Source organism: Lactuca sativa, chromosome 9 (assembly GCF_002870075.4).
Source record: "Lactuca sativa cultivar Salinas chromosome 9, Lsat_Salinas_v11, whole genome shotgun sequence".
NCBI classification, from domain to species: domain Eukaryota; kingdom Viridiplantae; phylum Streptophyta; class Magnoliopsida; order Asterales; family Asteraceae; genus Lactuca; species Lactuca sativa.
Window position 1 is genome coordinate 15,199,006 of NC_056631.2, and position 18,216 is coordinate 15,217,221.

Consider the following 18,216-nt stretch of genomic DNA (forward strand, 5'->3'; position numbering starts at 1 on the left):
TATCTCCTGAAAATCCACTATAAAAAGACGAAGCTTCTGACAATAATTTGTCACTGAAAAGAAAACAAACACTATCTATCTCGTTTTCTTTAAGCCAATGGAGAAAGTTCATACATCACATTCACTGATCTTGCTTCTTACCCTTCTCATTGCTTCCTTCATTCTCACAACCTCAATAACCAATCCCAATCACCAAACATCAAATTTCAAGAATCAAAATGCAAAACGTGTCAAAAAAGGCGAGGTTCGTGTTCATGCAAAAGGTGAAAAAGATCAAGCAAGGATTCCGTATCCAGCTTATGCTTCTGCTGATGGTTTTCAGGAGATGGAAGAAGGTGAGAAAGATGATGAGAAGATGGTTCATGGCCTAAATGGGGATCTCTATTACGATGGGCCCCCACAAGGTTACTTTGGGTACCCCTTTCCAGGTGGCATCTTTGGATTCCCTCGTGGTATTTTCGGGTTCCCTCGTGGCTTTTTTGGGTATCCACTAGGTTTCAGAGGGGGGTTGCTTCCAGGTGGTTATGGTGGATTTCCAGGAGGTTATGGCGGTTATCCATATCCAGGAAGCTATGGTGGATATCCAGGTGGCGATGGCGGAAATCCAGGTGGTTATGGCGGTGGAGGGCCAGGTAACAAACCTGGTGGTGGTGGTGGTGGTGCTGGTGGTCATGGAAGTGGTGGAGGGTACCCTGGTTATGGAGGTCAAGCTAAGGAGGTGAAGGGCAAAAGAGTCAATCCATATAATTGAGTTCTTCTGTTATATATTATTAGATTAAATTAATAATACCAGCTCCTAGTTTTATAAATTAGAGAAGATTTCGGTTTTCTTGTGTTGTTGAAGAGTTCTGTTTCAGGTTCTAGTGAGGTTTGTGCTAGTTTAACTGCTATGGTTGACTTGTATCTTGTGCAGTGAAAATGAAGAAATAGTTTGAATTTATAAAATATTAATAAAAAGTTTTTGGTTTTGACAAAGTTTCGCAATGTAAATCATGTATACCATTTTGAGTGCAATTAGGCCGTACTTTTTTTAATTGAGTAGTACTTTATTAAACAGTGTTTATGTTTATAAATATTTGTAGAAATGATAATTACATGTACAAAGAAATGGAAGAGAGAATAAATGAAGGAGAAGCGAATCAACGGTGGCAATAGTTGCATCAAACTTACAAGAATGAAGTTCATATAGTGATTTGGAAAATCTTTGAAGATGAGATAGGTTCTTTTTAACTTGTATATATATTTTATAGTTTATCTCAATCTCCTAGGGTGTTTGTTAGTTAGCTTTTTTTTTTTTTTTTTTTTTTAAAACTTAACTTAAACTCATTATTATATTAGATGTATGGAGAATAAATGAGGGACAATCACAATTTAATCGATTATTATCTATGCGGTTTATCTTTCACCCTAAGAAAGACTTTGTTGTGATCTAGACCTATCACAATCCTAAACACCCGAGTCCCCCTTCTAGCATTCATGCCTCGTCTTTCATATTCATCTATAATTATATTTCAGATTTCTGATAGCTCTATCTTTTTGATTTGGATAATGTATCTATCTTTACTGATATTAGGAGATGGCGGGCCTACATTTACATTTCCATTAGTTTTCCTATTAAAAAAAAATAAAACATAATAAAGTCTACATGCGAATGCGATCTTTGGTCACGCAATTGGATGGGGTAGACAGAAGTTGATCTCATAGATGATGATTTTCATTAACAAAATATCATTTTTACTTGGATTATGTAACAGATCTTTTCTTATTCCCCTCCCATGTATGTATATCATTTAATTATACCGAATAATTTTTTTATTTACAAATTAAGCATTATAAAACTTGTTAAAGCTCAAAATTCTTAAATAAAAGTATAATAAGCATAAAATATAATAGATATTTTTTAGAAAAAAAATAGAAATTTAATAAAAAAAAACGTGATTTTTTAAAGCATTTATACCATTCATTAGTAGTCACATAAATAAAAATAAGTTGTACTGCAAACTATTAATAAATTTCAATTTTGCATTAGAAATCGACAACTACACAATTTAATTTCAACAAATACTTTTCACACGATATAATCTAAAAACAGAACATTTTTACAAATGCCTCATTCATTAGGTTTGCCAAATTGAGAAAAATTTCCTCATGACTTGTAGACATACATACAATTTGGTGTCATTAATATCCGATAACTACACTCCAATCAGAGAAAAAAATCCCATGCAGAGACGCACTTTATGAGACCCTGTAATTAGTAAACCAAATGAATTCGATCAACAAATCTGGTTGCTTAGTTGTACATCAAATACTGTGTGTCTTTGTGTGTGTATTACTATGTGTATTCAGTATTGTCTCCTCAAAATGCACTATAAAAAGACAGGCTCGGAAAACATAATTTGTCACTGAAAAGAAAACAGACACTATCTATCGTTTTCTTTAAGCCAATGGAGAAAGTTCATACATCACTTCTCTTGCTTCTTATCCTTCTCATTGCTTCTTTCATTCTCACAACCTCAACCAATCCCCAAACACCAAATTTCAAGAATCAAAATGCAAAAAGTGTCAAAAAAGGCAAGGTTCATGTTCATGCAAAAGGTGAAAAAGATCAAGCAAGGATTCCATATCCTTACGCTTTTGCCGATGGTTTTCAGGAGATGGAAGAAGGTGAGAAAGATGATGAGAAGATGGTTCATGGTCTAAATGGGGCTCTCGATTACAGCGGGCCCCCACAAGGTTACTTTGGGTACCCCTTTCCAGGTGGCATTTTCGGGTTCCCTCGTGGCCTTTTTGGGTTTCCACTAGGTTTCAGAGGGGGGTTGTTTCCAGGTGGTGGTTATGGTGGATTTCCAGGAGGTTATGGTGGTTATCCTTATCCAGGTGGTTATGATGGAAATCCAGGCGGTTATGGCGGTGGAGGGCCAGGTAACAAACCTGGTGGTGATGGTGGTGCTGGCGGTCGTGGAGGTGGTGGAGGATACCCTGGTTATGGAGGTCAAGCTGAGGAGGTGAAGAAGGGCAAAAGAGTCAATCCACATGATTGAATCCTAGTCTTATTATTGGGTCAAATGAATAAAATCAGCTCCTATTGTGTTTTAGAAGAGTTTGTCTAGTGAGGTTTGTTCTAGTTTGGCTGCTATGGTGACTTGTACCTTGTGCAGTGAAGTTATAACATGAATAAATAAACAGAGGTTATGTTATGTAAAGTCAGTGATTTTATAATTTTGGATAATTCAACTCACAATATTCCATATCATTTTGATTTGATCATATATCATAATACAATATATATATATATATATATATATATATATATATATATATATATATATATATATAATATATAATAACCAAAAACTGATAAAAACACAAATCTTTCTACCCTGAAACATTATTTTTCCACAACAGATTACCGATAAATATATAAATATCACTCTACACACATAAGATCATCAGATAGAGCACATAATAACATATATCCAGAAAATCACATACAAAAGACAGATATTGAACTCGAATGGAAGAGGGTAAAAAGGTAAATTAAATATAAAATAAGCTTATCTTTTTTCCGGCTTCTTTCTCCATTCAGTGCGACACCTGTTTATTTCAAGACCAGTACCCGAAGATCTTAATAGATGCAAGAATCGGCTCAAATCTTCATGTCCATCTCTTTGAGTTTCAGAGGAAACAACAACAGATCCATTGGTTTCTGAAAGGTGTTGTTCATCATCAGCTGATTCATAGCTAGTGAGTGAATCGACTATGTCATCTTGTTGGCATTCACGTCTGTAATCCAAAGTAATAGCTTGCAGTTCGTGCGTGTCAATGATTTCTGGTGGAATGCTCTTTTCAAAAAAAAAAAAAAAAGTATCAAAATCCACCATAACATGAACTGATTGCAAATATTGTCTCAGGTTCATATAAAATCACTAACCTCAAGAGCCCATCCAATGTAGGTAACATTGTTAACATGTTTGTTCATATCAAGATCAGATCTCCTTGGCTGTTGTGTATATATAATATAATATAATTTATTAGACGAATGTTGTTGATATATAAAATAGTCACCACAAGAATAGAGCTTATAGATTGTGGAACTTACAACAAGTCCTAGTCTTGAATATTCAGCAGGATCTTCAAGTTTTGCTATTTTCTTCAGACTGTTATTGTTCTCTTCAGGAAATGCTAATCTGGAAGCCATAAGCTCAAAACTGTAACAACATTTTTATAGATTTTTTAACTGAAATAATGGCAAAAATGAAGGCTATGAATACCTGAGTGTCCTTGGGCAAAAAACTAAGTATTCTTCTTTGACATCATCACTGACTTTCTGCATTCTTCTAGTATCCTCATTCATCATCACCCATTTGCTGCAGATTTAATCATTTAGATTTAGCTAATAAAAAAAACATATGAGATGAAGGAGGTAGAGAAGAAAAGAAGTTTAAAACACACACACACCCACCTTGTAGCCCTTCCAATGATCTCACCATTGGAATAGTCTTTGAGGATCCAATCACGTCTGGTCCCCATTCTTCCATCACCTTGAACCCAAGTCTCAATTTCAATCACATCGCTCCTGTTACACATAAATAAAACTTCAAATTGAAAAAAAAAAAATGATAATAATAAGGTGAAACTGTGAAAGTTATGATGAAAGAGTTTGGTGACAGATTTACCAAGCAGGGTATCTGTATACTTCAATATGCATTCGTAAAGTAACCCATATGAGATGCAACTTCCTCATAGTGGTTGTGGTGGCAAATCCATCAGTAGAAAACCCAACACTCTGAGCATGATTACCTCCAACCTCCTGAAAATTAATTGGAATTTGTAGGAAAGGCTGTTAGAGTAACATCAAACGGCAGTGTCTACATATTATATGAATATTCATGTTCGAAGAGCAAGTTTGCATGGAGCCTGGAGGGTATAACTGGTGGCAGTAGCCTACTGTGCAGGGTTTCAGGTATGGAACAAACAAGCAACAATAAGAGAAGAGCTTCGATTTAGCACTCAGGTATATGAAAAAGAGTAGAATACACTCATCAATTAAATCTACAATATGATCCAATTTAGCATCTTCAAATCAATGCTGATATACTGCACTGAAATGATACTAGTACACAGAGTACTACAAGTACCTCTAATTAACAAGCTTCCACAAGTCTAATATGGAGCGACATGCATTGACTAATTCAATAGGTGTGACAAGCAAGATAATTGGGGCGAAATTACAAATCGATTTATGATTTATAGTTTTATACTAGTGGCTAGAGTAAAACCTAACCTGCAACAGATTGGCAATTGTTTCAATGGTAGCAGTTTTGTTAATTCCAACTTCATAACACCTAATAACGAACTTCTCCTTATACGATAATCCATCCTCCGTCAAGCTCCCCAGCCGGAGCTGATTCCCCAGGCTCTTTTCCTTCTCCGCCTCAAGTAAACTAGCAACGTTGTTCGAATGCTCCCCAGTTGTTACGGCCAGTAACGGAGAAACTCTCCTCGCCGATGAATTGCATAAAAAGACGTTGTATTGTCTATGGTTTGAGATGAAACCGATGGATCGGGAACGAGTTAGGGCAAAATTGATGTCTTTGCCGGAGGCATTGTACGTCGTCGCCACCGCTGGTGCTCCTTTCGATAACATAGTTGCTCTTCTCTCCAACGTCAACGTCCACACAAAATTTCTCCGATAGTGACGGATGGGGAGGGTTTTCTGGTTCGTTGTTTCCAAGATGAAGAAGATGGGGGTACTTAAGTAATTGTCAAAGGATTTTACTCGGCTTGACGGCTTTACTCAAAATAAAATCAAATCAAATTGAACATATCTTGAGTACTTACTAGTGTTTTGTTTTGTTTGGTTTTGGCGTTGTCCGATCGTTCATTTATTATTATTATTATTTCTATAATTTTTTTTATTGTTCACATTAATCTTTTTATTTTTATTTTATTTACAGGAACTCGTGTGTTTGTTCTATGTTTTTCTTTGTTTTTATCTTAAAGTTCACTTTAACTTCTTATTTCTTTGTTTGTATAACTTCGTAACCTTAATCTTTTATGTGTATGTCAAGTTTAGCCCTTATTGTGAAAAAGGTGGCATTTGAGTACGCAGGGCGTACGCATGCGTACGCTCAGCGTACTCATGCACGTATCGTGGATGCGGAGGCCACCTAGTACGCTGGGCGTACTAGGCTCAAAGTGAAACCCTAATATCTTTTTGTGTCTCTATTTAAAGAACATGATGGTCTCATTTCTAGCCATCATTATCGGCCTCCAACCTCCTCCAAACCCTAATCCCGTTTCCATAGTTTGTGTGAGTGTTTGTGGCTCATTTGAGTGTTGTTGTTAAGCTTTTGATGAAGAAGGAACCTTGAAGGAAGGATAACTTGTGCTTCTAGCTTGTGGGTCTGAACTCTACCTCAGTTTGTGTATCTTCCAGAGGTATCAAGTTCAAAACTTATTCATTGTATGTTCTAGTTCTTGTTTTGGGTCCTTTTTAGCGTTTTAGGTCCCAAGTTTGGAATTTTGTGAGTTTGGTGAGCTCATGAGTTATTCTTCTGTCCTTTTAGGTGTATTAGAGTGTTCTAGTCCATAAAAAATGAGTGCTTGGACGTTTTTATCTTTCCATGCATGAGTTGTATGACCTTTTGTGTAAGAAAAATGGAGTTTTTGGGATTGGGTCTTGACTAGCCATGCAAAGCCTTAAAGTTCGTAACTTTATGAAGGAATAGGTCTTATTTAGCCCAGATCAACGGTTGGAATGTTTGTCTTAACGAGTTAAGACCAAAAGAAGTGAGAAAATGGATACTGAGGAGTACGCCATGCGTAATCCCAACTACGCACATCGTAGGGTGGAGAATCCCCGTCGCATGGTCTTTTACCCTTCTAAGATTTAGCTGAGAGGCTTGGTATAACAATTTGGGGTTATTGATATTATTATTAATTAGAGTTATATGTGGCATGTTTAAGAGGAGTCTAGACCGGCAGTTTGGGTGCGAGGTTACTTGCTTTTCTATGAAAGGTGAGTCTTCTCACTATACTTATCAGAGTGGTGATGCATGTATTGACCGGAGGGTCTTATTTGTGTTATTGACCGGAGGGTCTTATTTGTTTATACTAAGATATGTGTTATTATGCATCCTGTCTTTGTGAATATGTTGTTATATTATTCTGTGTGTATATTGAGTTATGACCGGAGGGTCCATACCGAGATGTGAGACCGGAGGGTCCTTATGGAGACTAAGCCATGATAGGCTAATTATTTGTGTATGTGGTATTTTGGAGAACTCACTAAGCTTCGTGCTTACAGTGTTGGTGTAAATGTGTTTCAGGTACATCTCAGGATCGCGGGAAGGCACCGACATGATTGTACACATTCTTTTGGTGATCGGATATTTGAGGATTTGGGGGTATTATGACTCTGTTTCATGATAACTTGTATTTGACAATTACATTTTGGCATGGATTGATGCTATGAACTATGTTTTGAGAATTTAAAAATGAAAAAAAATGTTTGAAATTTGTACTACACATTTAATATCCCACAACCCAATAAAATGGTATTTTTAAGGCTTTTTGTTGTTTGAAATTTTTTTTTTCACTTTATTCTTTTTTAGAAGAAACAATTTAGTGATCACAACACACCAAGTGAAAAGGCAAACGGGCAACAAATTGCACCGTTAAGCCTTTTTGTATGGTAAAACCAATTCTTTTGAATACTACATCCTTAGATCTAGAGATATAACATTGTTATGCATGATCCGGTGTACTCTATTAAGAAGTTCCACCACATTCGGCGCGAGGAAACCAAATGTATCAAACGCAAAGGGTATGAACATGTGTAGATTTTCTATGCATAATTTCTCATGTTTTATGACCTTGCATGTAGCAACTTTTAAAGAAGTTTATCCCGCCTTGAAACCCCAAGCCCTCAAGCCCACGAGATTGGATACCACACAAACACACACACACACACAGATTGGATACCAATAATAAATACATTCTTTAACAACCTTATTTCTAATTTCTTAAAAATCAAACCTGTATGGTTGTATCCCCTTTTGTTTACACTATCCGTTTACCCGTGCTAAGCGACGGGTGCGAATAAATTCTTTCAAAAATTAGTTCTTAGAGGCGATTACTATTCTTGCGCAAATAGGTTCCTACATTTAAACAATTATCAATAAAAGTCATGTTAGCAAATTCAAAATCAATAAGAATTAAAAATGAAAAGTTGGGATTATTTATAAATGTACATGAACATATGATTGATTGTGCATTATTAATCGTCTAACACTTATTTATACGCCACATTTGATATATAGAATTCATCGTCGATATTAATCGTGCTAAGCAACAGGTGATGAATAGTTTGTTTCGTAAATTAGTTTTTTTTATCAGCAATGTTTATTTGAAATCTGAAATTTGATGATGGAAATGTATCTTTTAGTTTGGCAGAAAATATATTTAATGTGAGACGGAGTCGGATGGCCAATACGATGGCGTTGATAGTATCGTTTCGGGAAATTGTTTTTTTTTTTCGCGATTGTCTTCTTTTCGGGGTGGACACTTTAGGTTCTAAAAGTGTGGGAAAAAAAATGCAAGAAATGGAAACGAAGTTTATATGCTTTTTTTTATAGCATCTTAATTATGATTATACTGCATGACTAAAATTGAAATTAAAGTTCAATTTTTTTTAAAAAAAAAACAAAAACATATTTAAAAAAGTTTAAAGTTAAGTAATTAAAATATGATGTTATATTACACAAAAAATGTATGTAAATCGCTATTTCTTACATTTAGCCAATCAGGGCATTGCACTTTAAACATGGACCAAAACCACAGTAGTGTTGGTAGTAAGTAAGTACATTGTTATTCAAATAACCCTTCCTTCAAAAGCCCCTCCAATACCTACATAAATAACGGTTTACACATGTTTGGTTATTCTGAAAACCAAATTTACATATAAAAAAAAGCATGTTATACTAAAATTGGATTCGGTTATAATCAGTTCGGTTTTTTAAGAAGTGAAATTAGGTCAAAAAAATCTGTTTTTCTTGGTTAAAGGAATCGGGTTTTTTTAGAAAAACTGGAAAAAAAAAGTTTCAATTTTTTGAAAAACCTATATTAAACCACCAGTTAGGATTTAATTGGACCAGTTTAAAAAACGGTTATAGAAAACACATATTTCGGTTTTTTGGGCTACAACGGTTACAGGAAAAAAAGAATTCTTTTGTGCACCTCTTCATATGCATGATATAATGCTCTGCACCATAAATAATAAAATATAAGCCCATAAATAATAATTGTGGAAAGTAATAGTAAAAAAACCTATTTTGTTATGAACTCATGAGTGTTATTGTATGAATTCTTAGAGATAGATATTGAACGCATAATTTGTTATGGGTAGAAAATTATAAAATAATTATATATTATGTTATAAGACTTTCATATCGTTATAAAGTTCTTTTTGTTCATTTTTAACTCGTCTAAATGAAAAAAAAATAACCAAAATGCTCAAATTTACCAAAAAGTCTAAAACAATCATTTTTTGTATATTTACTTAACCATGAGCCTTAACAGGGGGTAAAACAGTCAATAAACCAAATAAACATCAATTTATATTGTATTTTGTGATATTCTTACTTTGTTCAGGGGTGTTATACTTCTTTTTCATGCCATCTGAATCAAAAAAGTGCATGTTACTTGTAACTCCTGCTTCTCTAGCTTCAAGAGTTGGCTTCTCAAGCACTCTGTTATATGCCTGTAACACGCATCACAAAATGCTATGTAAATAATGCTGACATGTCATGTCACATAAAATTTAAAGTTTATAACATAAAAAGTTATAAAGCTTTTGGCAGTATTTCTTTAAACGTGCTTTCAGCTTCAGTTGTTGATCCACTTTAGGCAGCTCAAGGAAAGACTTTGATTTGAATCCATCAACAACTTTGGATTGAATTTGCCTCTTCAAATGATAGTAATCACTAATACCCAAATTTAAAATCAATAAATAACTGTTAGTAAATTAAGTTACAATAGAGTGGTAAATTCGTAAATAAGGTACATTCTCTTTGCTGTTTATGTCTCTCAATGCCACTTCCATTCAAGTTTCCTAAGACAAGTTTTCCCAGGGCGATTGAAATCACATGCAATGCAGTGGGACACAAATCGTCCTTAAAAACCAAAATTGAAATCGGTGCATTAGACCAAATGGAGAATATGGATATTGCTATTGATAAGTAAATTCATCTCTTATCTATGGATATACAATTGTATTAAAAGTTTAACATATACTTGAAAGTTAATATTTGATTTTACGATACAAAAGTTACAACAATCGTCAATCATACAACTTTTTTCATTTAGAACATGATACATAAAAGTTGATGCATCTATATATTGGTAGCCATGCATTAAACATCAAATGATTATAAAAATATCATAATAAACAGCATATACAAAAATCAGAATAAAAATCATAGCTATTTTGAAAAAATGCATTAAACATCAAATGATTATAAAAGTATCATAATAAATAGCATACATAAATCAGAATAAAGATCATAGCAAATTTGGAAAAAATGAAAGTCTAACAGAGGGTTAAATTGTTAATTATATAAAAATTGAACTTAATTTAAAAAATAAAAAACATAATTTAATTTAAAAGTTTATTACAACCTAAATAGATTTAATACAAAAAGACAAATACGTTTTTTTAAATAGTATACAAAAAATCAAAACGATTTGTTTTTCTATGTCTACCAAAATATAGCAATGTATTTAATTTTATAAATAAAAAAATTAAACTTAATAAAAGTTTAATACAAAATTTATCAAGAAACATGTAAAAATAAGATAAAAAAAATGACAGCTAAAAACCATGGACTAATTGATAAATCTTTATTATAATTTTAATATATATTAATTATAAAAATAAAACACACTTTTCTTGTCCAATATTGACCCATTTTAAAAGGTATTTGAGAATAGCAAAAACTGTTTTTTTTGTATAAAGTTGTTCTTTAATTTATTTATATGGCAGGTTATCTAAATAAATTAAATGCATGAAATAGCAAAATAGTTTCATTTAGTTTTTGTAAATATGATTGACAAATAACCATATTACAACATTATAATAGTTAAATCCAAGCCTTATGAGATTTTTCATATTATAATTTATAATTGTTACCTCCAACATGCTTGGACATACCACCACTGACAACAAAACTTAGTCAACGCAGCATGCTCAAACAATATTCATGTTATTTTTTGTCATATTAATAATTATTAAAAAAACAATCAGCAACAAGAAATCACCGGTTCTTTCAACTTGAGCCTCAACCCAATTATGCCATCAAAATTGTGTCACCTCAAAAAAAAAAATTGTCATAAATCTAAGTAGCCCCTTTTGGGTTATGAAGTCATACGGAAAATAGTTATTAGACTTATCCAAGTGGGAGACTGTTGGATTAGTGTCTAAGTCCCTAACTATTTTGGTATGTACTTGACCCAATTATGAGCATGGTCCTTTTGGGTTGCCTTCACCATAGCAATATGTAGGATGAATTAAGGAGAGAGAGGTTTAAGTATGATTTATTAATATATTATGAGAGTAATATATTAAAGGAGAAATCATATTGTTTAATTAATATTAGTCAAGAATTAATTGATAATTAATTTTGTGGCTAGAAGAGATTAATTAAATTTAGGGGACTGGACTGCAATTATTGGATAATTGAGTTATTGGGCTAAGGAATGCTAAAGGAACAAGGGGTGAACGAAATTATGATAGGAGCCCATCATATTTTCGTCCATGGCCTTATCCAGAAGGTTCCATGGGCTGCTTAGAGTTTAAGCTGTCAATTAGGGTTTTGACTAAAACCCTAGCAACCCACACAAGTATATAAAGGACCCCTTAGGCCCTAAAAACGTGGACAACTGATTCTCTAGGGTTTCTAGTCGTTTTTTGGCAGCCTCCTTTCTTCTCCTCTTCATCCAAGTTATATATGGTGTTTGTGACTCCATTAGAGGTGCAGCACTTGAGGCACTAAGCTTTTGAAGCCAATCCAAGCAAGGAATTGATTGTTATTGCTATATAACAATCAAAGGTAATTCTATATACCCTAATTCAGTTTATAATATGTTAGATCTAAGTTTATTAGTCTTGGATTCAAAGCATGTACAATAGAGAAACCTAGATCCAAGCATTAGGGTTTGTATGAGCACATATGATTGTTCTTATGTCTAAAACCCATCAGTTACATTATATATGAAAGTTTAAAATATATATATAATATAATAATATTATATTTTATTCGTAAGAATTTTTTTAAGAAAAAAGTTAAAATCATAACTTTGATATATTTTTTTTATAACTTTTTAATAAATATATTATCTAAATAAAACATATCCATTCATGGCACGTATCCGATCTAGGTTGTGATTTTTTATTGCCAATCAACCTCGTCTTACTTGGATTATTTATAATCTTGTATTTCCTATATTTGTTAATGTCTTTTATACGAAATACTGATTGTAATTTATCATCGATAAATATGTTTTTAGGGGAGTGAGAAATGACCAAAAATACAATAGCAACATAAATATATAAAATATGATAACTATCAATAACACAATAGAACACTTTAACTAAAGTTCTAAAGAATTACACATGAGTTTGGTTAAAAAAAAATTACTCAAACACCTAAAACATGCTTGAGTTGAGCTTCACAAGGAAAGTATCACAACCTACTCAAAAACATGATGTCGAATTTTTTTAATAAAATGGTTTTTTTTTCTATGAACTACAACTAAGAACTGACATTATTTGTCCTATAAATGTGATTAAAGAACAAATAATTAATATTAAAATGAGTGTAACTAGTTTTTGACAAACTATAATTTGATAGTATAATTTAGGATTACTTTTAATTTCTTAATTGATTTTTTAAGAGAAATCACTCAAATAATCCAAACCTATTTTTATAAGTAGAAATTTCATATACAAAAACTTTTTAAAAAAACTTTTTATATAGAAAAAGTAAGATTTTTATGTGAAAATATGTTTTTTTTTTGTATAAATATGAGTTTATAAAGAAAAAACATATTAGAAACAAATTTTTGAGAAAAAAAAAGTTGTAAAAGAAACTAAAGTTAGGATGAATTCATAATGAAATTCTAAAATTTGGGTAAAAAGGGTAAATTTTGGATCAAATTTGTAAAAAAAATTAAAATCTGGGCCAAAAGTGTAAATTTTGGACCAAATTTATAATAAATTTTGAAATCTAGGCCAAAATTATAATTTTTGAAAGTTGGATGACCTGTTGACTAGGTCAAAGGATTAAATTGAATACGATTACCGGTATTTTGGACTTAATTGAATAAAAAAATATATAAGGACTAAATCGATTATAAGACTAATATATAGGAACTTTATTGCAGTTTTCCATATTTTAAACACCATCTTTTATACAAAGTTCTTTTCCAAAAAGGACTTTTATGTTCAAAAAGCCATCCCAAACACACTCATAGTACCCCAATAGTTTGGTTAATAAATCTAGAAAATGTAAAAGAAAAAAATAATAAAAAGTGTACCGGAAAATACTAAGGCAATCTTTATTATTTTCGACTTTATTTGAAAAATTATTTGACGCCGTAAAAACTCGTTTTTTTTTTTTGGCAATAATATTGGTCTAAGCCGATTTGGGGCCTAAAATAAAAAATAAGATATTTAATAATAAAAAATCATAGTAAAGGAGGGTGACACTTTTGGAAAATTTTATTAACTAAAAAAAATATTAATGACATTCTGATTTTCATTAGAAGTGTTATGAATTGCATTAATAGTATTTTCATGATATTGGTACTATGAACATTAGAAGTAATTTATAAATTTATAAATATATCATTTTTATAAGACAAAAGTGTAAAAATTATCCATTTGTTTAGCCAAAACGTTGTCACTTTGATCTAAATATTTTTGCACTAGCATCACATGTACAAAATAACTTTTTTTTATTGTGGTTTTAGTCTAATTTTTTTTAAAAGACTTAAAATGATAAATTTACCCTTTTTTATTTTGGTTTTTTTATTTTCTTTTTATTACAATAACTACAAAGAAAAGCGAAACTAAAATACCACCTACTATTTCTTCCCCCCCCCCCCCCCCCCTTCTCTTTTTCTCTCTCCTGCAACATATAAAAAAAAAGAACATAATTTTTAGATGTCGCCCACCTGTCGTTGAAGCTGCCATCCACCTATCATCGGAGTCGTTGCTCACGTATCATCGAAGCACTCACCCATCTCACCAGAGCCTTTTTGTAAGAGCCCTTGCCACTGAGATTCCTCCCTCAATATCTCTCCCTCTCTCCCCCTCTCTCTCCCCCCCCCCCCCCCCCTCTCTCTCTCTCTCTATATATATATATATATATATATATATATATATATATATATATATATATATATATATATAATCTATGAGGTCTACAAATCCTAACTCCAACAGCCCTAAAATACCCTTCTCGTTGACGACAAATAGAACAAAGGGCAAGACATGAATTTTTTAAACCCATAACGATTGTGCTTAAAACCCTTATTTAGAGGTGGAGTTTATCGGAGGGCAAGATGGTGACCCTTTGTCGGAGTCACCATTCATAATATTCCCTTCATGGAAAGACGAAGTTAGGGCAAGATGGTGCTAAAAACCCTTTGTATCTGACTATATCTATCCCTAACTTCGGGGATTTCGATGCTAGAAGAGAATCGATTTCTAGAGTGTATGTGTGTGTCCATTTATGAAGACCTTGTTAAATATGGGTTTCGTTAATTTGTGTGTTAGGTTTGATCTTCATCTGTTCTAAAAAAATGAGATTGGTTGTAATCTGATGTTTCTTTGGCTGGATTTCTAGGTTTTATGTTAAATCTTCATGAGATAGATCATTGGTGTAAAAATAATGTGATGCTTGTATGTGTGTGTGTGTGTTGTATCTGTTCCAAATATTCATATGGTTCTAGATCTTCATAATGTTCATCCTAGTATTTGTGTGTATGAATCAGGAAGTGAGAAATGGTTGGAGATTACAAATCTAATACTTTTTGAGTTTGAGTTGCATATATGAAATTTTTTTGAGTTAATCAGGTGGTGGTGGTGGCGGTGTTGGTTTTGGTGGTAACGGAGTTGACCGGCGGTGATGGTGGAGTTGACTGGTGGTTGCAGAAACGACGTTGACCGATGGTGGTGGTGTATATCGAACGGAAAGAATGTTAAGAATGGGGAAGATGGGTCTAGTAGAAGGGAATAAAAAGGGGAGGATTGGTGTGAGGTTTATTTTTCTTTTTGCTTTCTTTTATTAATTGTAGTACTTAAAGAAAAATTTAAAATAATAATAATAATAATATGGGTAAATCTTTTAGTTTTTGTATTTTAAAAATAAATTGGACCAAACTCGCAATAAATTTAAAGTTTTTGATCAATGGTGCTAGTCCAAATTTTTTTTGGATAAAAGTGACAATTTTCGACATACCACAATAACTATTTTTATATTTTTGTCTTTTTATAATAATATTAGTTGTTTTTTTCCAAGATAAATGTTTACTAAATTTTTTAATTTTAAACCAATAAAACAATGCCAATGAGAAAAAAACAATAAAAATATGAAAACCTTTAGTTGTGAACTTGTGAAGTCAAATCATTTTTTAGCAATAAGGAATTCAAAACTGATGATGATGTTGATGTTTCAAGTTATCTATAGAAAATTAGAAAAAAAAAATACACATAAATTAATTTTTATCAGAAAACTAACATTAAAGATGTAAAAACCAATAACAAAATCTTACAATTAACACGAATCATAAATAAAAAATCAGAAATCATGAAGCTGTCTGAAATTAGATTAACACGAATATAATAACATGAATACATGATCGTTTTTTAGGATCGAGAAATCAGATTATCAAAATAGATGTATTAAGAAAAATTAAAATAAGAACTTAGAAGACAAATTTTGAAATCGGAAATTAAAAGGTTGCATGAAAAATATTAGAATTGATTTATTATGAATTGGTATTTTTGTTACTGTTGAAAAAGCCAAAATTGACTCATAGAGCTTTTCGATTGATGGTGGTGAGAAACCAAATCGGATGATTATTCCAAAAGAATCTCACCACCCTTAATCATTTCCACTCATTTTGTTATGAATCCATTTTTTTTCCACTCAACCACTACACATGATATATCAATGTTATTTTTAATACTAACATAATAAAATATATAAAAATGAGACACTAGAAATTTTGACGTCATGTGTCATCGCCCATGTTTCCTTGTCCGTTGGCAAATTCATGCCAGAACATCCTCTCTAATAAATAAAAATACTTTTCTCACATGTCACACTCCCATGCAATTTACCAAATGTTATTTTTTTGTTATTCTGAATTAATTTTTTTTAAATGTTATTTTATGAGTTTTCTTATTTTATTAAATTTTACATAATATTTTAATTTAATAATTACAATATAGATATAATAATAAATGGATATCAATTTCATTAATAGACTTACCTTGTAATGTTAAATTTTATAATTAAAGTTTATTAATTTTTTTGTTTATTTATTTAAATTATTTGTTTAAATTTAAAAGATAAAAAACATTTCAATTTTAATAATTCATTATTTTTTTTCTTATAAATTTAGAGTTTTCAAATATTTAAACATTTATATTTAATTTTTTTAAAAAAATTTAACCCATGTAATTCGTGAGTCTCCCAATTAGTATACATATATACACATACGTTTATGGATTGTTTGGAATTCATTAGTAACAAATTGTTTATATTTCGTTTATGTATATATTGCCTGCAAATTGTTTTAAGCAATCTAAAATTCTCAACATATTATTGATAAATAGTATTATATGTTATAGTTGTAAATTATCTAGTCCTAGAATATCTCCTGGATAGTTATTTACTTTACACAGATTGATATATACGGATATCAACACTTATATATATATATATATATATATATATATATATATATATATATATATATATATATATATATATATATATATATATATATATATATATATATATATATTGACATGTTAGGAATGAATTGACTTCTCACACAAAGATCAATCTTGTTAATCTCATGTTGTTGACTTGTGGTTGGATCAGTAGTGCCGTTCCAAGTAAAAAATGTTGTGGTTGACTAGGCGGTGATTAAAAAATTGCAACGAGATTCATGCTGATTGTATTTGATGCATTTAGGTTGCCCAATTTCTTCAATTAGCAACTAAATACTTGAAAATTAGCCATGACTTTGTAAGTCATTGCTACCTTAATTACATACAAAGATTATAGTATTTCATATAATGCATTTTCATACAAAGTTGTGTGATCTAAGACTCTCATGATTAATGTCTAAGAGCAGGGTCCGTTAATTTTAAAAAAAAGAGCCCCTAAAATTCTCAGATTAATCTCGAGAGATGGAAAACAAATACAAACAGTCATTTTTAGGTGTACTTTGCTCTTCATATAACGATGAAGGGAGATCCTCACGTTTCTCTACCATTTGTTAGCAGTTGATGCTCATAAAAAGGAAAAGATGCAAATACTTACATAATTAACAGTTAACTATAATTGAGGAGAAACTTGAATATCAAATTTCGAACAATTTCGATAGGTAAATGAAACTCACTTTCATTTTATTTGTATTTTAGATTTTAGATTATTTATTTATTAATTTATTTTTGCATAATCAATGTTTAAGAACCAATATTATATTATATTATAAGTTTATAATAAATAAAGGAGCAGTTACCTAGAACAGGAATTTGCTTATGAATAACTAGTCTCTTACATGATGTTTATCTTTTGTTTAATCAAGGATGTTTAAAACAAGTATGATAATGCGTCAAAATGACTGATTTTTAAAGGCGTATCGAATTAGATTAAAAATATCACATTTTATTTGATAATAAAATCTAAATAATTCTAAAATTATAATATTGACGTTAGATATTGATTTTAAAAATAGTCCTTAAAGTAGGTTCTTTTACATGCAAGTTAACCTATATCTTATTATGATAATATAATTATAAGTATATACGGTCATAACTAATTTTTTTGTTCACACAAGTTTTGGAAAATAATAATTACACCTATGTTGTATGCCCACGTATTGTCACGTTTCGTATATAATATTCATTTA

The 18,216-nt window shown here is 31.4% G+C and overlaps 3 protein-coding genes across 3 annotated transcripts; 2 read left to right on the forward strand and 1 right to left on the reverse strand.

The window, feature by feature from the left end:
* Positions 1-97: 97 nt before the first annotated feature.
* On the forward strand, positions 98-751 carry LOC111885562 (glycine-rich cell wall structural protein-like). The gene has a single exon (XM_023881809.2). It carries the CDS (start codon positions 98-100, stop codon positions 749-751), a length of 654 nt encoding a protein of 217 aa, XP_023737577.1.
* Positions 752-2,447: 1,696 nt separating this feature from the next.
* LOC111885560 (glycine-rich cell wall structural protein) lies at positions 2,448-3,044 on the forward strand. The gene has a single exon (XM_023881808.1). The coding sequence runs from the start codon at positions 2,448-2,450 to the stop codon at positions 3,042-3,044; it is 597 nt and encodes a 198-aa protein (XP_023737576.1).
* Positions 3,045-3,358: 314 nt separating this feature from the next.
* Positions 3,359-5,812, reverse strand: LOC111885522 (oleoyl-acyl carrier protein thioesterase, chloroplastic). The gene is made up of 7 exons (XM_023881765.3): positions 5,288-5,812; positions 4,680-4,813; positions 4,466-4,579; positions 4,275-4,370; positions 4,103-4,190; positions 3,935-4,003; positions 3,359-3,845 (listed from the first exon to the last, which is right to left on the reverse strand). The coding sequence occupies exons 1-7, from the start codon at positions 5,648-5,650 to the stop codon at positions 3,558-3,560; spliced, it is 1,152 nt and encodes a 383-aa protein (XP_023737533.1). The 5' UTR covers positions 5,651-5,812; the 3' UTR covers positions 3,359-3,557.
* Between the last annotated feature and the right edge of the window lie 12,404 nt (positions 5,813-18,216).

Excerpts from the sequence above, each read along its gene's own strand:
- LOC111885562 (XM_023881809.2), top strand. The coding sequence starts at position 98 with ATGGAGAAAGTTCATACATCACATTCACTGATCTTGCTTCTTACCCTT.
- LOC111885560 (XM_023881808.1), top strand. The coding sequence starts at position 2,448 with ATGGAGAAAGTTCATACATCACTTCTCTTGCTTCTTATCCTTCTCATT.
- LOC111885522 (XM_023881765.3), bottom strand. The coding sequence starts at position 5,650 with ATGTTATCGAAAGGAGCACCAGCGGTGGCGACGACGTACAATGCCTCC. Across the intron at positions 4,814-5,287 it reads CAATTGCCAATCTGTTGCAG|GAGGTTGGAGGTAATCATGC; the intron begins GTTAGGTTTTAC and ends ATTAATTTTCAG. Across the intron at positions 4,580-4,679 it reads GTATACAGATACCCTGCTTG|GAGCGATGTGATTGAAATTG; the intron begins GTAAATCTGTCA and ends TATGTGTAACAG.